The 21,758-nt window shown below is 48.6% G+C and overlaps 1 protein-coding gene across 1 annotated transcript; it reads right to left on the bottom strand.

The window, feature by feature from the left end:
• Positions 1-878: 878 nt before the first annotated feature.
• On the bottom strand, positions 879-19,937 carry TGFB3 (transforming growth factor beta 3). Its single transcript, XM_039705335.1, has 7 exons — positions 18,903-19,937; positions 13,431-13,594; positions 12,117-12,246; positions 10,501-10,608; positions 9,546-9,717; positions 8,920-9,073; positions 879-6,587 (listed from the first exon to the last, which is right to left on the bottom strand). Exons 1-7 carry the CDS (start codon positions 19,825-19,827, stop codon positions 6,429-6,431), a joined length of 1,812 nt encoding a protein of 603 aa, XP_039561269.1. The 5' UTR covers positions 19,828-19,937; the 3' UTR covers positions 879-6,428.
• Positions 19,938-21,758: the final 1,821 nt, after the last annotated feature.

Genomic DNA, 21,758 nt, shown 5'->3' on the forward strand with positions numbered 1-21,758 from the left:
AAAAACAGTGGATTTCTCCCCAGCATCTAGTCAACCTGCAAGAGGATTTCAGCACTTCAAAAGGCCAAAATTTTGTTTCAAGAAAGGGCCAGAATATGGTTACTATGACATACCCCAGTCATTACACTACATGCATTGCACAAATCCTGTAAGATTTGCCCCTGGCTGCACAGCAAATCTTTGTTTTGTCTGCTTCCTGAAGAGGATAATAACTTAGGAGAAAAAATAAATCCTTCCTGAAAAACGTCAGGAAATATGGTTTGATATGATCCAGCTGGTTTCTTTCATCAAGTGATGTATATGGACTGGCCATGATATATTATTAAACTACCTCATTTCTGAATCTGATGAGTGAATATCTAAACAGCTAGTGAGAACTGACTATGTGTTGGCAGACCAGAAAAAGGAAGTCTGCTTTGATTTTTGCAACACACCTAATGCCTACATATTAACTTCTTTTTCCTGTATTGGCTTCATGTGGACAGCAATGAGGTATCTTCTTCCTTTTCTTCTGTCACACCTGAAGGCTGGGTTGCCATGCAGAGGGATCTGGATAAGCTCAAGAAGTGGGGCCATGGGAACCTCATGAGGTTTAACAAGGTCGAGTACAAGGTGCTGAACCTGGGTCAGGGCAACCCTGGTATCTACACAGGCTGGATGGACAGAATGGGAGCAGCCCTGCTGGGAAGGACTTGGGGGTGCTGCTGGATGAGAGCATGGACATGAGCCAGGTCTTGGAGCCCAGAGAGATAGTTTGTATCCTGGGCTGCATCCAAAGCAGTGTGGGCAGCAGGACAAGGAAGAGGATTCTGCCCCTCTGCTCTGGTGAGAGCCCACCTGCAGGGCTGTGTACAGCTCTGGGGGCCCCAACAGGAACAGTAGGGAACTGTTGGAGCAAGTGCAGAGGAGGGAAACCAAGATGATCGCAGGGATAGAGCACTTCTCCTGTGAAGACAGAGTGAGAGGATTGGGTTTGTTCAGCCTGGAAAAGAGATGGCTTAGGGGTGACCTAATTGGGGCCTTCCAGTACCTGAAGGGAGCCTACAAGACAAAAAGAGACTTTTTACAACATCATGTAGTGATAGGACAAGAAGGAAACTGAAAGAGTAACTTCAGATTAGATATTAGGAAGAACTTCTTTACTGTGAGTTTGTGAGACACTCAGGCTGCCCAGGGCAAACGTGGATGCTGGAACCCTGGGGATATTCAAGGCCAGGCTAGATGAAGCTCTGAGCAACACAGTCTAACAGGTGTCCCTGTCCATTGTAGGCAATTGAAACCACATTAGCTTTAAGGTTCCTTCCAACCCAAACCATTCTATGATCTTTCCTAGTCAACTAGGAATGAGAGGCAAAGAATAGCACCCTTTACAAAGATCACAATTCTCCTGAAAGAGGGAGAAATAAGTCTTTGTCTTCAAAAGGTACCACTCAGTATTGCTTGGTTTAAGTTAACAACAGCAGCATAAAACAGCCTAGGGGACAGAATTTCTGCCTTGAAGCTGTTCACTGAGTTTGCAGGATGTGGGAAACCAATAATGGGGAGGAGGAGGGGAGGAATGGTTTGCCATAAACCACAGCTGTAAAGAAACCACTATACCATTAGATAGAAAGGTCCTTATCCCTAAGTGTATTTTTCATTAAACCATAGGCCAGTCATAGAAAGGGCTCAGCTGCATGGTTGAATGCCTTCAGACCATCTCTGTACCTTTCTAAGAAACCTAGCCCTACATAAGGGTGTTATAAAGCAGCCAAGTAACTGAGATCTTTAATCTTGGAAAATGGTCTTTCCTGGAAACACACTGTGACATCCAAAGTGCTGTACCATCTTCTTTCTGTAATTATGGGCATAAGTGGCATCTCAAATGCATTACTGTCATTTAGAAAATTACAACCATTAATTAACAGTTTTCATTTGCTGTATTTCTTGTTGATATACCAGAATTCATTTCTAAGACAATCTATTTCATAATGAGTAAATTGTCTTATCTTCTGTGTTGACTTGTTGCATGATAAAGGATCTTGCATTGGTATCTGAAGCCACTCTTCAAGACAGGATAAGAGACAGTGAGCTTTGTTGTTTCCGTCTGTCACTTCTGGAACTGCATAAGAAATTAACCAGGATTTAAGTTAATTCCCTGTATGCAAAAGAAAATACTGGTAAAGCAGAGATCTGAAAGTCCAGATTTTTTTTTTTACTAAACATAGTAATTTTATACAGCTTTTGACCAATATTTTCTACTGATTTTGAATGTAAAAATTAATATATGTTATTTTTAAAGAATTAGAAGGCATATTTGCATCCTTGCACTATATCCAAATTGCTGCTGTTATTCTAAGCCACAAATAGTGTAGATTATAGGCAGCCAATAAGGCCACAAAGTAGTATAGTTTTCCAAGTGTGTAGATACCACACTGTTGACTCCATATGTATTGAAAACTGTGTTTTCGTTATTGACTTCATTGCCTTTCAATCACCTATTAGAGAAGACAAGCCAGTACTACAGAGATGCTCTTTTGTATGCCACTAGAAACACTTAGAGTGGGCAAAAGACCTTTTCTGCACAGTGGAGCTGTCTCTGGAGTTGCATTGTGGTCACTGTGATACTCAACCTGCCCTGCACTGGACTTGAGAACCTATTGAAGACATCTGCTTCCTAAGACATTGCAATGCATCCTCTTCATGGGATGGCTGTAGTGATTGCATTTACAAAGAAACCTGAGCCAGACCTCCTGTATATTTGCTCTGGTGAGGACATTCTAATCACAGATAAAGAAAGCTTCAAAGCAGCACAGAAAGATAAGAAAAGGATCTGTGAACTGAGAAAATGAAAATCTGATAGCCACAGCAGAGAGATATAAGACATCCCAGGACCCAGCAGAACAGAGCTATGATGTTGCCAGAGGAGTGGACAGGTATGTTTGTCTTTTATTACTTTTGGGCACAGTCCATCTTTCTGACTGAGTGTATTGATGTCTGTTGGTTATATGGAAAGGTGAAACCCCAAGCAGCATATCCCAGTTCACACAGTGGTAACAGGGATGGGCTTTATGTAAGTGCAGTGGGATTGCTAAAGACCATCCAATTCAAAGCCCAGGGAACAAAACTCAGTCTGCAAAGTCCATTCTTTGCTGAGGTATAAGTGTACATTCTGTACTCGCTGAAGCAGTGTTCCTCTCGGAGCTCTACAGTGCACTACAGCCTGAAAAACAAGGTGTTCAGGTCTAGGCCTTTTACATACTATAACAGTTTGCCACAGAGAAACAGGGACTGCACAGATGGTTGTTTGATCATCTGTGTAGGATCTGCCTTATGGCACTGCAGAATAGTTTTTTTTCACTATTTCTAGCCATTGATCTTTGTTAAAGAGACAAACTGTGCTGGGATTGTTTTCATCAGCTTTTGTTTGTTTCTGAAAACAACAAAGGGGAACTGTTGAGAGCTGTATTCAGTGTTGGCAATGAAGATCCCACTTTTTCTTTCCCATTGTCTTCTTCAATTTGCTAGCTAGTAACAGCACAGTAACTGCCCTGTGCCTTCTCACACAAGTGTCCTGAAACATTTTGGTACACTTGCACCCAGGAGTGTTACTCCTGGTCAATCTGTTATTAAGCCCCATGTAGCTAGTATAGTTTGTTGCTGAATTATAGCTGAAACACCCCTAGAAAAGTGACTTCAGTTTTAAGAAAAAGAATTCAGAGCCTGTCTCACAAATCTAATCTCAAATGTTGCTACAGAAGTGGAAGGCTGAACAGAAAAGCAGTAACTGAAATGTGTTTTATCTCAAAAATTACTGTTCCCCTGTGTATACCTGTGTCCATACTGGTTGGACACCCCAGAACTCTTTACCCCTGATTTTCCATTGCCATTTTGTCTCCTTTGCCAAGAGGCAAAAGGCTTGGTCTTTCTGCCGCCCCTTCCTGTCACTGAGGAGCAGCAGTGAGCAAGGGTTAGTAAGACAGTCCCATCTCAAGGGGCTGCCAGGGTTAATCCGTGGGTGGTTCCGATGTGCTCCAAGTGCCACACAGAACTTTGGGTGTGCAAGTGTTCTAGCTCAACCCTTTGCAGCTCCCCCTCCTTGCTTCCCCCTTTATTAGCAAGGAAGCCCTTCAGCTGGATGGGGAGCAAAGCCAGCCCAGGGCTCAGGAGGAACAATGACCAAAGAACAGACTGCAGCTTGTAAACCAAAATCTCCCTTGAGGCTGCTACTAAAAGGAGATCAGAGGGAATTCCTATGCCAATAGGCATCTGGATTTCTCACACACACACTCTCTTGTAGCTAGTAAATTTCTGGCCCATTGATCAGCACGGTGGTGTAGTCATTTGCTCCCTCCCTGGGCAGGTGGCAGGGAAGCCTGGGCATGGAGAAGTGCACAGGGTGCAGCAATACTCTAGTGCTGAACTGATCAGAGCTTTCATCATCACACCAATCACACACGTCAGGGAGCCCCAGAGATGAAAAGGATACAGCACTGGGGAGTGCCTCTCTCAGGGCATGTGTGCCCTGGCCAAAATGGCATACAGGTTGGCAGGCTGCCTCCACTGACCCACCCTTGCTAACCTCTGTCCGGTTGGTGATGGTTCAGGAAGGGCTGTTTATGGTTTATTAAGACATTTGAGTTTACATGGTTTGGCAGCCTCACATGAGGTATATGGAAGCAGCCACAGTTGCGAAGGGCTTGATGGAAGAGCTGAGTTCTGCGCTGACCATGGGAGAGGCCTGGCCACAAGTGATTAACCAGCTAGGTGTCATTTTACACTCAGTTGCTGGGGACCGGGAACTGGGAGGAGACAGGGAGGAATCTCTGTGGTCTCTAGAACAGAACTTTTAAGTAGCTGTGTTTTGGCAAGTCAGAGACAGCCTCTGAATCTCACGTGGCATTCAGCACCAGGGATTTTTACCTCTGGGAGTATCTATGGCTGCAAAAGCCCATTTAAAGGACTACATTGATTTCTTGCCCAGGCAGCATCTGTAATCTTTTTTATGAACATGAAATCAGTACATGAGAGGAAGGGTGTGTTATTTACCTGGATGTACAGGTCTGTACTGGCAGACCATATATATCTTCAAACGGACATATGACATTTGTCAGCTGTGGCAACAACTGCATTGCCTTGGATATTTAAACAGTATTGTTGAAAGTGTTCTGTGTTTGAGGGGAGCTTTATATGAATCTATCAAAAGCAGATGCCAGTGGTGATGTACATATCTGAAGGACTAGGTTGGAACAGGGCACATTTACACCAGGTACAGTTTAAGGGTAATAACAAAGTTCCATTTTGGGATTTTCTTGCTGACCTAAATACTATCTGTTCTTTTGAAGAAAAATTTTGGAAAGGGCAAGAATTTTAGACTGAGTATGCCACAGCAGTAGCAGTTTAAAACCAGCAAATCATCTAACCCTCCAACAAAAAACTTGCTTGTGAAAAAATTAGCATCTCCCCCCACCCCCCAAATATTTATTTTTTACAAAGTTTTTGAGATTACTATTTTTTAAGTCTTGGCAGGTGAGACCAAGTTCAGGTCATCATGCAGAACAGGTGCAGAACACCCCAAAGCACCTCACAAACCACAACAGACAAGAGGTCCTCAGGGTGTATCAGATCACAAATGAATAGGCCCAGTGTTCAGGTACCCACAGATGCTCCTGCTCTGACCCTGGAATCATATCTTAGAAACTCCAGGAAGGTAAAAGAGCTGAATGGAGATGTCAGTCCCTCTGAAAATGGACTCTGCACCCTCTTTCCTTGTATTTGCCCACTGTTGGTAGGCTGACTGGGAGCCTTGCAGTTTGAATTTGGAACCCAATAGCCAGGATCTGTCAACTGAACTTAGAGGTTTTGGCAGACACAGTTTCAGTTGCAGGACTCCTGGAGCATAGCTCTGAGGAACAAAAGTCTTAAGTGTATCTCTGAGCACTTCTCTTAGCAGCTTCCCTGCTTGGTGCATTTTCCTTCTCTAAGGAAACCTTCAAAAATTCCTCCTACAGGGAAAACCTTTAATACTTCAGGCTAATGGGGAGGGCTGAGGTCTTAAGATAGCTAAAGCAAGAATAGAAAACATCTCCCCTTTTCCAGTCTCCCTTTCACCTGCTTTCTCATTCTCTTGCTTTCCCATCTCAACTACCCAGCATTCAAATACACTGCAGTTCTTCCACATTATCCTTTTCTTCCGCACCAACTGTCCAGCCATTTTGGAGAGCGTGGCCTTTGTGTCACCAAAGTACTTCCTAGAAGGAACATTACACTGCCAAGACGACCAAGGAGTGTTCCAGAAGAAATCCCCGAGGGCTGCCAGACTCTCAAGGTTTGGCACTTGGCCTTCAGCATGCGTAGTCTCTGACCCCCAGTTCTCTTTGTGTTAGCCTGGGAGCAGGAGAGTGGGTGCTGACAGTTTTTTCCTTGGCTTTGGGTGGGCCAGGGGCCTTTCAGCTGCACTTGCAGGATTTCACCACCATGTTGGAGAGCTGCTCCACTTTGGGGGTCCTCCCGACATAGTACAAGATAGTGAGTGGCTCCAGGTCCTGGGGAACACAGCAGGGCGAAGCAGATGCCTCAGGGTTCAGCGTGTTATATAAACCCAGCACCTGCAGGAATGAAGGAAATGTTGTGACAAGGTCAGGAATACATTCGAGTTGGTTGAGGACAGGAAGGGGCTGCCAAGTCAACAAGTCTCTAGGTGTTTGCACTAGATTCATCAGAGGGTATTTCCCTGAGATGAGTAATACTCCTCTGTCACTTCCTGATCACTGCCTGCTTCTAAATGGTCTCACCTGCCCTGGCCTGACTCTTAAAGAGTTTTCTGGGATTTTTTCTTCCCTAATTGTAATACTCTCTGTGACTGATGCCTAAGGGTTGAAGGAGTGCAAGTAGTTGTCTCCTTTCATCTCTAATTTGGTACAGCAGTGTGTCACAATTATTGCTTTTAACAAGGTTGGGTGTAACCAGCCTGGGGCCATGCTGTCTTGGATTCTATTAAAGAAACCAGAAGAAAGAATATCAGTGCTGCTTATTTCAACCAAAATCTCCAGATAGCACTGGATGGATGCCAGTCCTCTCAAGTATCCACAATTCCCTCCCAGCTTTGAACTGTCTGATGCCTTCTCCCTCTGCTCCATCCTCCAAGTCATTCCACTGCAACACTGGAGCCAGGACAGTGTCCTGTGGGACCCCACTGGATTCCTCTTCCCAGCTGGCCCCAGCCCACAGATGACTATACACTACAGCCATGTAACCACTACAGAACAGTTGCCACATTTCTTGCCAGGGGTGACCACTTCTCAGCAGTATGATCTCACCTGCACTAGTGTGGTCTCTTCAGTGCTTATCTGGACAAACATCGGGGTCTGGCACATTGTATTTTAACTACTTTACAGTCTTCGGGGATGAGAGGTGCTAAGGATACATCCTGTTCTATCATCCAGACCCATGTAATCACTGTTGTTGTGGTAGAAATTCTCTGGGATCTTAGCAAAGTACCCCTGGCTGCACCACAGGGTATCATGTGCTCTGGGCCACTACTCAACCACAAGTTAAACAGACTGGTGAGAAGTTTTCTTTTCATCATGTCTTTCCTAAGTGGTGCTGGCAAGCTGTCAGCAGCTATATTGTTCTAAAGTTTTTTTGATCACTTCACTGACCTTAACGCTTGCTCATTTCCTTTCTTGTTTAAGATCATTAGGAGTCATTCTAAAGTCTCCTTTGTCTCACACTGATTCAGTCCAGTTACCTTCTGGAGAGCTTCTCAGGACAACCAGATGGTAAAGCTACATGCCCATTACCCTTTCAAAGCTGTTAATTCCCTTGCTTTGTCTTGTGGTTACTGCCCAGCATCTGTTCACTTCTTCATTCCCACAGATCAGCTGTTCCCACTGATATTAGTCCTTGAGCTTCAGTGAACCTTACTGCTATGCAGACTGTCAAGAAAATGTTAGCATCTTTTCTGAAATATCATCCTTACCTAGTTATTTGTTCTTCAGCTGAATCTGCTTCTTCCAGTAACTTTTTTAGTGAAAACTGAAGTTAATTTGCTAGTGAGCTGTTGCATTATCAGGATTGCTGCCTTTTGACTTTTGTGAGCAGAAGCACAGGATTTTCCTCTGACTTTTTCTGCTTCAGCAGTGGACTGTCTGATCCTTAATCTGTCTTTTTCTCTTGATACTTCTCCCATGCCTGTGTTATTCTATTACTTTTATTTTTTTCTGCTCTAGCCAGGCACAGACTGTGTTCTTCCCAAAGGCTGACCAGAGGTTGTACCTAAGTTACCTGAAGACATTTGCTTTCTGCCAAGTTTTCATTCAAAAATCTCACTGCCTAGTAGCTTCCTCCCTGCTGTGGGTCAGGTAGGATTTATGTAGCTGGAAAGGATACCTGTGAAAAAGGAGATCTTACTGAGTGGCTGTGTTCACTTCTGGAAATGGATGTGGATTTCCCTGCACTTTGAGCTATAGCTGCCCCTTTAGGAGCAAATGGCAGGCACATGCCATTGCACAACAGTTTTTCATGAAAACCTGGCAGAGAGTCTAGAAAAATCCTCTGTCCAGTGCAAACTGCAGGAGAAATTTAGGAAGAAAATAATTACTGATCCAACTGATGTTGGATGTGAACAATTCAGTTAATACTATGGCCGCTGCCAAGTAAGTACCCTAAAACCATCAGTCCTTCTGTTTCACATCTTATCTAAGAGACAACAGCATCTTCCTCCTCAAGATTTGCCTGAAAGCAGACTCAGTACTGACTCCAAGCACATTTTCCCTGCTGAACCACCCAGGCTTTTTTCTGCGGTTTCCTTGGAATGTTTTTCACAAATATTGATCTGAACTGCTTATGCTGCTTTGAAGAGGCTGGATATTGATCAGACTTAGGGAGGAAGGAGCAGTCACAGCCACAAGCCCTGGCAGGATAACATCCTGGACGTACCGTGCTGTGAGTGGTGTCTGCGCTGCGAAGGTACGGACAAGGGCCTGAACAAAAGTTAGCAAAGTAGCCCTTAGGCTCGTGGACCCATTTCCAGCCAAGGTCCTGTCGGAAGTCAATGTACAGAGGACGCACGCAGCAGTTCTCCTCCAGGTTCCTGAAACACAGTAGTGAAACACGGTGAATCTAAAGGGGGGCCTTACGTACAGTTGTGAGATGCAGCTTCCTGAGCAGAAGGACTTGTACCAGCAGTGCTGGTGGCTGCATGTGCCAAGCGCCAGGAGCAGCACAGCCAGGCAGCGGTGGCAGCTCAGCAGCCGGGCACTGCTTGTGCTGCTGGCAGGCAGCTTTCCCAGGGCCCCTGCCAGGCAGCACCCAGCTGCTCCAGCAACTGGCACGGGGCTGCTGCGGGGCACTGCCCAGCCTGTGTTCCTGGAAGGTGCTTGTGGGTCTCTTTGAACTGGTGGCTCTGGCAGAAGCACACAGCAACTCTGCTGAGCCGGCCAGTGGCCCTGCTGACACCATGGTGACCCACAACCCCCTTGGAGGGCTCTGCCTTTTCCGGTGGCACGGAGTCTCGCCAGGCCTGCCCACCTCAGGCGTAGGATCCCAGCAGGCTTCTCACTCACCGGAAACAGTAGTTGGTATCCAGGGCCCGTTTCTTTCTTTGGCTTCCCAACACAGGGCTCTCCAGTCGATGTGGGGGTAACATCATCAAGATGAGGTGGGGATTATGCAAGTCTTTCTGCTTTTTCAGGCGTCCCAAGTCCCCGCGGCCATAGTCATCCTCACTGTCAATGCCTTCAGAAAAAGAGGATCCACAAAGAAGAAGTCAGCGTGGAAGTGGAGAATGCAAGAAGACCTTTCAATTTAACGCTCTCATGCTTGCTCTTGAACCAGGTTCAGGCACCATGTCTACTTACTTCTTCCCTCACAGAAACCCCTTTATTTCTGGTAAATTTGACTGTTGCAGGCCTGAAATAGAGGCTTATGGGCCACCTGTTTTACCATTTGCAAACTGCTGGTGGGGCCATTAATCCATCCCACTCACTCCTGGCTTGAGTCCCAGGATAGGCAGGAAGATGAATGGTTTAAAGAAGATGTCAGATAATTGGCACTCTGCAGAACAGCCTCAGAAATGGAGCCTGTGGGGGCCAGCGGCTGCTGCCCAGGGCTGCAAGCCAGGAGGTTCCTAGTTCTTAGGCCAGCCAAGCCACTGACTCTCTGAGCCACCTCTCAGAGGATGCCTAACTTCCTTGTGTTTCAGTCACTCTAACTGGAAAGTGGAGCCACTGTGGAAATCTGAGAAGGCATCAAGTTGAACTTCCCAGAGAGACACTGAAATATAAAATTACTCCTTTCCCTCATGCAAACCCACTCAGCCTGCCCTTACTTCATTTTGTAACCTATGTATATAGTGGATATACCCATATAGTGAACACACAAACCCAGATGTGTATGTTTTAAGACAAATGTTACACAATGTGAAGTGCTGGAATACACAAAGCAAGATCTCATTTTTTTCTTTATATGCTTGAGGCTTTCCCTTCCCCAACAGCCTCCCCTAACCCAGCTCTTTATCACCTTTGAACTTGATCTCCAGGACTTCATGCAAATTCTCCAAGATGTCCCCGTTGGGCTGAAAAGTGTGGCAAGGACAGTGTATGCTAATTTCCAGGCCAAGGTTGGACTCTGCAAAGAAGATGACTCTGTGAGAAACAGTCTTTGTCAGCTGGGATAGCTCCTGGCATAAGGAAGTTTTAAGGAAGTTTTACACAGCTGTGCTAACTCCTAGACAATGGGTTGGTCTCAAAGTCAGGAGTGTTATCAGAGTTGAGGAACAGATGCTGCCTTGGGAAGAACAGGAAGAAAAATCCACTAGCTTCACTTTTGCCAAAAGCCTTGCTCTTGCTAAAGGGACTTTCTGGAGAGGTAAGAAGAGTGCTTCTTGTTACTTTTTTTGGGCTATTCAGCATCCAAAAACATTTGTGAGTTTCAAGGAGCTTCCCTGGGAAAACAAGTATTTTGGAGAGCTGGCTTTTGGTATCTTAAATCAGTTTTGCAATCCTCAGTACCTATTATCTGGCTTCTGCTTAGTGTCTGAAGGAGAAATCTGAAAATAAGCAAGTTGGATATGGACAAGTAATTTTACTGGAAGCATTCTTCTCAGCAGCTGCAACCTTCTGTTTTATTGAACTGCTTGCAGTCTAAGTCACACAGACTTTCCAGAGGCAAATCTACTTTCATAATAACTTCCTGTACCAGTCATGCTGTGTGGGCCTGACTACAGGAACATAAGACTCTTATGAAAGCTCCTTTTTTTATGTTGTGCCATGAATTAAAACATCTGGCTTTCTGAGGCATTGATGAGGTGCCTAGCACCTTTTTTCCTCAGCACTATATATACTCTGTGATGTCTTGTCAGCTAGTGTGCCTGCCCAGAGCTTGCTGCAGTTCCAGCTCTGAGCTTCAGCCATCAGGACACAACTTAGGTTGCTTGAAATAGGAGGAGCCTGCAAGCTCACAGCTTACCCTTCCAGGGAGCAGCTGCTTGCCAGTACCTGCATTCTGGTCTTCAGTGGCACCTAGCTTCTATCTGTGAGGCCAATCCAGCTGTGAGTGACGATGCCTTATGCTCCAGCTGTGAATGGAGTCAGTGTTCCTGCTGGGAACTGCCCTGTAACTATCTGTTGGGCTTCCAGCAGTGGCAGAGGTATGTTCTCTGCAGTATTAAAGCCTCCAGCTGGCTAGGTGTGTCAGCCTCTGGAATTTCCTCACCTTTATACCTGACAAGCTGTACACAGCTAAATAAACCAGGATCCTTGCTGCTTTCTCCGATACTACATTTGCTTTAATTCACATGAAAAGTTAAGTAAAGCATTTGTCATTTTCTATGATCATTTAGACAAGCAAAGGGGACCCCTCTGGGCTAAATTGTAAAGAATTTCCTCCAGGGAATGGATCCTCATTCTGACTCAGCCCACAGAGCTACATGGTGGGGCCTCCAGGAAAGAGCCAGGAATATAACAAATGTCACACATTGAGGAAGCTCTCTGGAGGAAAGCTTGTTCTCAGACTGAAAGAACCTGCCTTCTCTGTGACCCAAGCTCCTGCAACAAGGGGAGCAGAAAGATACTTCTGTGAACATTGATCCCCATTTCCATGGATGCCTTGACACACAGTCCAGCTCAGACCCCCACCTCTGTGCAGAAGCCACTCCCGCACGGTCTCGGTGACGTCGAAGGACAGCCACTCAGGGGAGCCCCGTGTCTGTACGTTCCTGCCACTGAGGTACCGCTGCTTCGCTATGTGCTCATCTGGCCGAAGGATCTGTGTCAGAAGGAGTGGTAGAAAAAATCAGCCAGTGCCATGCAGAAGGAAGGGATAGCCTTTAGTCTTTTCTTCTCCCACAGCTTGCTAAAAACTAATTTACAAAGTTGGTCTTGGCAAGTGAGATGCCAGGAATACCCTGGGTCAGGTGAGGATGACATGCTTCACAACCAGCTTGAACTCTAGAGATCTACACAGTGCTTATTTCTGTGTCCTAAGCAGCTCACCTCTCTCAGTTCAGAATTGTTTAGTGACACACACATAGAGGCAGAAGCACATGGCAATTCATTTAATGGATGGGTTTGTTTTTGTATACAGCTGTGGAATATGGATCTAGATTTCAGAGCAGACCCACCAGTGGTAAATGCAGCATCTGGCCACAAGTCACCTGCCCAGGAAGCCAGTTTATTGAGTTCTCACTGTGGCATTTTCAGGTGTCCTACGCTCTTCAACTTTTGTCAAAACACACCAAGGTTCAGGTTTGGAGACCTCTGCTTCTGCTCTGACATCTCTTTCCACTTCCAGACAAACAACCACAGCACATTCAAGGGGTTCCTTCCTGCAGACCCCAGGCTGACTCCACGGACCACTGAACCTATGGAGAAGCTCTGAGAACACCTCCTTGTCAGTGGTGGAGAATTGCTCTGATCTTTGATGCTGGATTCCACCCAAAGACAATTTTATCTGCGATCTTATGGAAAAGTGGACAGACATGAGCCTGTGGGAGTGTGCTGCCTGGATGCTAGGCTGTATCATTAGGTGGTCCACCTCAGCCTATTACCACTCCCAAGCCTGAACCACACCTTACTCTGTCAGTCCCTAGGTTAAAAAAAAACTCCCAATAAGTATCTGGATGAACAGGTGGCCTGAATTGTGCTTCTGGTGAGCTATTGCTGAAGGGAACATTGAAAGCAAGTGCTGTTTTTCTAGTAAATCAGTGACAAGACAGAGTTCTATCCATTGAATTAGCACCAACTGTGCTGCAACACAGTTGGGAAAAGGGCAGCACCACACTGTACAAGGAAAGGAAGGTGACTGTATCACTGCATATGGTGGAAGAAGCCTGGGTTACAGCATGCACTTTCTTCTCTCTTGTATGGCTCTGCACATATCAGTTCAGACAACCATTAAGGAGTCAAGCTATTCTGGGCTCAGACACTGGGGAAGGTGGTAAGAATACTCACCTGGAAGAGCTCAATGCGCTGCTCACTGCGTTTGGAGCTTGGGTTGGGCACGCGCAGCACCCGAAACTCAGCCCGGAATAGGTTGGTGCTGTTCTTCTCTGCTGACGACACATTAAAGCGGAACACATTGGAGGTGACACCTTTTGGACAAATGCCCAACTCATCTAGGAGAAAAAAACAGAGAAACACTGAGAATCATATCTCTGAGGGGCAGGATCTCAAACAAATACTGAGAAAGAGCTTTCCAGTAGAGACTTGTCATTCAAATGTCTTGCCACCTGTGAAGCACGGCTACCTTGCTCAAGATAACACAGGATGAATTCACTCAAATTTGGTCTACACTGCAACACTTTGCAAACATTACCACTACTGCCATCATTATTTCAATGCCACGAGAGGAAGAATCAGTAGAGATCAACCACAGTATGTTTATTATTATGTCTTCTAACTCTGCTCATCAAATGTTGCTAATACTCATGAGTTGGCTGCATCCAAAATGACAACCCCAGCCTGGGCAATGGGACAATTCACTTGCAGTTAGTAAACTGTTCCATTTCCCAACAGCTAGCATGCTGTTACTCTGCTCATGATGGAGACATGAAGCTACATACAAAGTGATCATTGCTGCTGAATCTTAGTTTTACAAATCTTGACATTGCCTCCTAGAATGGAAGCCACCCAGTGTCAAAAAACACAAAGCATGAGGTGTCAAAGACTCTTTAGGGCAGTGATTATCCAATGTGTACTGAAAGAACTGAGGTTTAAATTTGGTTCTCACTCACGAACTGGAGAAGGAATTCATTAATACTACTGAGCCTGTAAAGACCACACACATGACCAGGAAATAATACAGCAATTTTCTGCTTCCATGTGTGCCTGCTGAACAGAAAAACCCATGTCACAGCCTCAAAAGAGAGGAGGTAAAACCTTTAAAGTACAAAACAGAGTCCTCAAGAGCAAGTAACACTCTCTTCAAAGGGATCATTTTGGTCTCATGAAGTCTTTGCTGTTGCTGTCATTTCTCTCCTATTGACCTTGTTAGCCTTCAAGGCTCTAGCATCATGAAAGCTTCCTGCAGACAAGACACAGTGGCTCCAGCTCTGTGTCCACATGCAGGTTTGTTTGCAGCCCTGCAGAGCCTCTCAGATGACCTCTGACTGTTGTCCAATACAGCAGGAGGTTCTTATATCTGCTGATATTTAAGTTGCTTCTAAACAAACAAAAAGAAACAAAAAGAAAAACTATCACCTGTTCCCAGATATGGTTCCAGCCTTTGACAATTAGGCTGGAAGCCCTATCTGGAACAACCTTCAAGTTACATTCCTGAAGTCCTGCAGGCCCCTCTTTTGATCCCACCATCACTATCCCCCCTGAGAAACAGCTTCTGAAAATGGGATAGTGTGAAACAACACCTGAGTGCAGAGGTTCACCTCCCATGCCAAATTCTGATTTCAACAACACTGATGTACACTCATATCAATGGAGATTAAGGTCTTCCTCTTGTGCTACACACAAATTCAGCAAGCAGGACCCTACCAGTTTTCAAGGATTTGTTTTTAGGGTGCTGAATTTTTACTCAATAAGCTAACGACTAGATGCTGACATTGGGCTTTAATTGGAGGTTTTGTCATTAGTACTACTGAACAGAACAACATTCCCATACAGGAAAGTCTCTAGCTGTTACTGAGGAGGTGGCTGTCCACAAATCCCAGGAGACCAGATCTCACTGCAGGCATGAGCTGGCCTGCCCACCCCAAAAACCCTGCAACACAAAGAGTACCTCCAGCTGCACACGAACTCCTACTGTGGGGACTCCACGTCTGTGACCAGTTCAAGGTTTGATGCTGCAGAAAAGCCTAGCAAAACCCCAAGTTTTCATTAAGTGCCCAAAGCCATCTTCCTAGCTGAAGTCTAACACTGATTACTGTTCTGTGTCCTAGACCTTGGCAGATACGTGTTTCAATAGCCCCTGAAGCTGCTTTGCACATCTAGCCCTATTAATAGTGCTGTTAACAGCCTGCCCTTTCATTTCAGACCTGACTGCCTGGCCCTAAGGGGTGTCCCAATTATCATTACAAGTGCCTTTTTGCATCAGACCACTGGTCAGTCCAGCTCAGTGTGTTTCCAACAACAGTGCTTTATCTGACAATCTATTTAGATGCTGCAAATACAGTCCTACAGCACAGAGCTGGTGAAAGACACCTAATGTGTTATCATCTCCTTAATGGTTTTGGCCAAATTAGACAGCCATGGTGATAAGACATTACACCTATTGTAATTCACCTGCTGTGAAAGAAAGAAAGCCACATTGCTTTCTACCTACTTCACCATCAAGGTGCTGGTCTTGGGAGACCTTCCCAGTGAAAACAGTAATAGCTGTTTTCCCTTCCCTAAAAGTGTCATGTTCCTTTTGTACCCTGGGAACAAGCCCTCTGTGATGCAGAAATGGAGCTGTGTTCTGCCCAAGCCCTGGGAGACTAGAGCCTGTTTCTCATAGCATGGGGTTCAGGATAGAGGTCTCACTCCCAGGAAGCTTGACAGCTTTGGGGCAAAGAACTTTTTTGCACAAGGTCACAGTCAAAGGGAGCAAGGGGATTTTTCAGGGAATTTGGTCCAGACCCAGCTGAGGTGTGGTAATCACACTGGAATCCAGACCTGTTCACCACCAGCACAGAACAAAGCCTGGAGGCAATATTGCTGCAAGTCCACAACTCTCAGTGGCAGTAACCAAGCCTGGTGACCAGGAATCTGTGACACCCTGTGCACCCATGCCAGGCTATGTCTGGTAGGACAGCCTCGCAACTGGACCCAGCTATTACTGTGGAGTCAACACCCAGAGCTGTTCACTGCACCAGTGAGGAGACCAGTAGCCTCTTTGTGGACAATGTGATACGGACAGCAGGTTCTTTTGGGAGCTTCCACCCTCCTGCCACTGCTCTAGGTGAGGTGCAGGCTCACCACATGCTGCTGGATCCAGCAGAAACAGCTGTTGTTTCTGGCAAGCCCCAGGAAGGCTGATGGCTGTGCAGTTTGAGTTTGATGAGAAGGGTAGGCTGGCTGTGAGCAGGTATTGCCTCACGCTGTGTTATACCCCTGAATCACCAAGGTGTTTCATGCCAAAGCTGCATAACTGTAGAGAAAAAAGTTGATCCATCTGCAACTCTGTAGGTGGCAAGTTTGGAGGCAATAGCTGCTTGGCCCTAGTGACCCGTGACTTTAATTGCCTTGTCTCTCAATCTGCCTTGGAAAACAGCATCTGTTTTTCCTTCAGGAAGGTAAGCAAAAAGCTATTTGCAGGACTGTTGCAGATGCTTCCCAAGCTTGAACATAACCAAGTCAGGTCTGATCACATGAGTTTTATGAGATCCCTGAAGTGAATGGCCGGTCAAAAGTAAGTTATTCTCTGAAAGAAAATCCCTTTTAATTCAGGCAGTGTACCTGAGAGGCACAGGGGAAAAGACCATTCCATGAGTCACCAAGCAGCTCAGAGAAGGAATGGAGAACTTGGCTCTCTTGCCTGCTATTTTTGCTCCTCAGCTCTCCTCACTTTTGGGCTTTGCATCTTTGAAAAGGATGAGTTCTCTGAGCCAATATGACACTTGACTAATAGTCTGGAGCTAGAACAGTTTGTGTGAGTGTGCACACATTTCAGACTTGTCTGTATCATCACTGCAGTTCCTTCAATGGAGTAGTCCTCCCCTTTCCCCCCCCGCCACCCCCCCAGGAGAATGGCTTTGGCTCAGAGCATGCTCTTAGATCACCACCTGGCACAGTGACAGAGTCATGGGAAAGTTGAACACCAGCCACTTCTGAAGATGCGGGGCCAAATTCAGCCATGGTGTAAGCGATGAAACTCCCCAGGTTTCAAAAGGAGCATGTCTCTTGCCACCACAATCTGTCTGGAGCTAATCTCTCCCAGTGTGACCAGATTACAAAGTTCTCTCTTTCTCTGGGTGGTGGCATCTACACTGCCCACTCCCAGAAATTTAATGTCAGCACTACTTGGTCTTTTGAACCCGGTGTCCTATGGGCAGATGGGACAGGGTCATTCATTTCCACAGGAATTTTCCAAAAGCCACAATCCCTACTCATCACTCCTTTTCATGCACTGTTTCTTCAATCCACTTTCCCCTCAATTTTAGCCAAATCCACACCCCTAACTTCATTTGCCACTGTTGTGCCTTGTGTTTTCCCCACTTCCTTCCCCCCAAAAATGCTAGTGCATAGTGTGGCTGTACTTTTTGCAGCTACTTGGTTTTCCCATAAGATATGTTTAGTTTCACAAATGACACTTCAGTAGGTCAAAAATGCTGAAATACAGGTAACCTTTGCCCTTTCTGTTCCTTGAATCTCAGTGTCTCCTGAGCTAAGAGCTAATCGTATAACCATATGGCATGCAGTCTGCTAGAGATTAAGTAAAATTTGTTGCATTACCACATTGTAGCTTATTCCAGCTCATCATATGTCAAGATTAACATAAACCTGGCAGAATAACTGCATTCTGAGACTGCCTCCACCAAGTCAGAGCTCCTCCCCAAAACTGCTGGCGTTCAAGTCTTGTCCCCAGGATGGCACAACATCACAGGAGAACACCGTGGATAGTGGTATGAGTGCATCTTCCAATTCTAAGGAATCCTAAACAAACCAAAATGACTGCTTGTGCCTACATGTGCTCAGCATCTGCAATCTGCTTTGAGTTCACATCTGCTCAGTCTCTGTATCTGCTCAGCTCCTGCACCTGAATCTGTTTAGTGTCCACATCTGTGCCTGTTCATCATCTGCTCCACACCTGCTCAACATCTGTCATGTTTCCTCAACGCCTGTGCTCCCTTGGGGGTCCCTTTGGCATCACTGTCTGCTTTACACCTGCTCAGCATCCCTGTTGTCTTCTGCTCGCGCTCTGAACGCTCACACTATCTGAGTAACACCTTCATCAGTGTCCTCCTTGCAGCAGTCTCCTCAGCAAGTACCTCTCCACGTTCTCTACTGCCGGCGCGGGTGCTGCACGGACCGGACAGTTGCCTGTATCTCTGCGGCAGGCGCCGGAGCTTCAGCAGGGAGGAGCCGTCTACCTGCTGTCACCCCAACAGCAGACCTGCGCCGTCTCCGAGCCCGGGGCGCAGCATTCACCCCGCCACCCGCACGGCTTCCCCTCCCTGCCTTGTCCTGATGTCAAGGCTCTAGGCACGGGCTTGGCTCGCCGCTCCCGGACCCTGCCACCCACCGTCCCCGTCCCCAGTGCCGGCCAAGCCCCGCGCCGTCCCGAGCGGCTCCCGCTCACCTCCGTACCCGAGCGCGGCCAGGCGGAGACGCGCCCGCCGCCCGCCTCCGCCCCGCCGGGGAAGCGGCCCCTTCCGCGGGGCCCGGCGCCCCTCGGCCCCGCTGTTCGCCCCTCCCCCGCGCCCGGGATCCCGGGCAGGCTGCCCCGCGGGCGCGGCACCCCGGCCGGCACGGGGGGAGCCCCGCACTTACTGTGCTCGGGGAGGCCCTGGATCATGTCAAATTTATGAATCTCTTTGGCATAGTATTCGGACTCGGTGTTGTCCTGAGAGCAGCTCTCTTCCTTCTCCTCCTCCATCTCCTCCAGCAGCTCCCGAGTGCTGTTATAGAGGGCCAGGATCTGGTAGGGCACATGGGCCGGCCCCACGGTCTCCGGCGGGCTGGTGAGCCGCAGCTTGCTCAGGATCTGCCCTCGGATGGCCTCTACCCTCTTCTTCTTGATGTGGTCCAGGTCCAAGGTGGTGCAGGACGACAGCGAGAGGCTCACGGTAGCGAAGCTCAGCAGGGAGAGCAGCACCAGAGCCCTTTGCACGTACATCTTCATGTGTGAGGGGGCGGCGGCGGGGGCCTCCAGGAGAGACCCCCGAGCGGCGGCGGCGAGAGGGCGCGGGGGACCGGGCGGTGTGCTGGCGGCAGCCTCCCCAGAACCCGCAGGCTGAGGCTTGGCGAGGAGGTGCATGAACTCACTGCGCCGTGCGCGACTCAGGACTTCCAGGAAGAGCTGGCAGCGCTCCGCAAGGAGAAGCGGCAGGCGCCGTGCCTCGCCGCGCCGCGCTCCTTCCCCATGCGCCGCCCCGCGCCCCGCGGAGCCGGGGGCGCCGCGCCGCCCCGCCGCCGCGGGGGGAGCGCCGCGCCCGCCCCTCTCGCTGCACCATTCATGCCCCCGCCGGGCCCCGCGCCCTACATCGCCCGGTGCCCGGCCCTCGGCGCCCGGGAACGTGGCACCGCCGCGCTTCTTGCCCAGCCGGGAGCGCTGCCGCCGGGCCGTCCGCTGCGCCCGTGGGTTCCGCTGACCGCCGTGCCCTGGTCCGCACAGCGACACCGCTCCGCACCGGCCCGCCCGCGCACACTGCCGCTCCCCCGGCCCCGACGCTGAAATTTTATACCTCCCTCCCATGACGTCCCCGGGACGGGGCTCGGGCGGGGGAGGGAGCTCCAAGCCCGGCCTTCGGCCGCGCCAGCCCCGCGCTAATGGCTCCAGCAGCCGCACAGCCCCCGCGGGCGCCCCCTGCCGGCGGCACTGGCGCGGCGGCGGGCGGGCCCTTCGCGGTGGTCCGGGCGGCGCGGGGAGGCCCCTCCCGCTTCCAGCTGCGAAATTGCATTAAAAGCCGCTAAAAATACCCCGAATACTTTCCTGATGTGGTTTCTTTCCACAGAGGGAGGGGCCGAGCGGCGGGGTTCGGCCGCCGCGCTGCGGACGGGGGGCTGCGGCGGGACCGGCGGCCCCGCGGGCCCAAGCACTGTGGCGGCAGCGTCAGGGCGATGCCCCTCGGCCCTGAAAGCAGGTGGCAACCAGAACTCCGGGGAGTGCCCGGTCACGGCAGCCCTCGCTGCGCTGAAGGGGCTGCGCCGGGCATCCGCTGCCCTCGGAGGGGCCAGGACCACAGGCGCAGACAAAGCACCGGCCGTGCATGGGCTGTAATTCGCAACCCGGGCCCATTCGGGTCTCTGTCCCGGGGCGTGCCCTCACTGCGGCCGCACCGGCCTCCGTGCCGCGGGCTGGGCCCGTGCCTGCTGCCCCGGAGAGCTCTTCTCTTGGCATCACCTGGAGCCTGCCCCCAGCACGCAGCCCTTCTCCCGGAGCCAGCAGACGGGCAGCCCCTGAGCCAGCGGCTTTGTGCCTTCCCAACCCATGGCAGCCGCTCGCAGCACTGGCAGCACTGCCGAAGGAGCCAGCCAACCCCAGGGTTGGCGGCGCCTTGGAAAAGTGGGGCAGGGACAACTCTTGTGAGCAAAGTGGGATGTGGGCAGAACTCTCTGTGGAAGCAAGTCCTCTTGCATAAAGCAAGATCTTTGTGCTCTGGGAGAGGTGGGACACCGGTGGCATGTGGCCCCTTGGAGTGGTGGTGTCCAGCAACAGCAGGCAACAGTGCAGCTGGAGGCATCTGGAAACACTGGGCATAGCTGCAGGGAGCCTTCCCTTACCTGAATGTTCGGGGGCCTTGGGTTGGGAGAACACTGCAAGCTCAGAGGACAGCAGCTAGCAGCTCAGCCAAGACATGGAGTGTGGAACAGGAAATCCACGGGACAGCTGGGGGTGCTGGATGCCCTGTGAGCCATTCTGTGCAGCTCTCAGGAGATGTAAGGGTGAGCTGCTCACTGTTTGCTTGTACTTTTCTTGGGGAAGAGGAATTAAGAGTTCTTTGATGGAGTGACAAAGATGTAACAAGGGCTAGTAGCTTCAAGATGATGTCAGGCAAATTTTGACTTGAAGTAAAATGCAAATTCTGACTGTTGACATTAAGCATCCATGGAATATTGTTTAGGTTGGGATGGATGTTTCTAGAGCTCCCCAGGCACTTCTGAAATGAATTTTGGATGCTTTTCCACACTGAGATCTCCTCTACCCTGCTGCCAGGTTGGAGGTCACACTAAATGGAGTCAAACTGATTGCTTTGGACTCCAGTAATCCATTTGCTACAGTGCTGCATGGTGAGTAATTAGTTAAGATGGAGATAAGTACAGAAATCATAAGAAATTACGAGAGTTTCCCAGAGGCTGGTCCTGGGCCCAGCTTTTATTAATGATCTTGGCACGCCAGAATGGATGTGCTAATAAAATTGGCTGCTTATCCAAAACTGGAGGCATTGTCGATACAGGGGAGGAGTGGGATATCCTATACGAGGGGGTAGGCAATTTTGAAGGCTAATACAGGAGAAATGGGATGAAATACAACAGTACAAAATGCAAGATTATGTTGCTAATGGCTGAGATCAGACTTTTCTGTTACAAGTTGACAGTAGGAGTTTACTGCTTGGAAGTAATATAGGAGAAGGAGGTAGGTGTCCTGCTGGTTCCAGTATTGGGCCACTCACTTTCTGCTCCAAG

Source organism: Passer montanus, unplaced genomic scaffold, assembly GCF_014805655.1.
Source record: "Passer montanus isolate IOZ18808 unplaced genomic scaffold, ASM1480565v1 scaffold18, whole genome shotgun sequence".
Classification (NCBI taxonomy): Eukaryota; Metazoa; Chordata; class Aves; order Passeriformes; family Passeridae; genus Passer; species Passer montanus.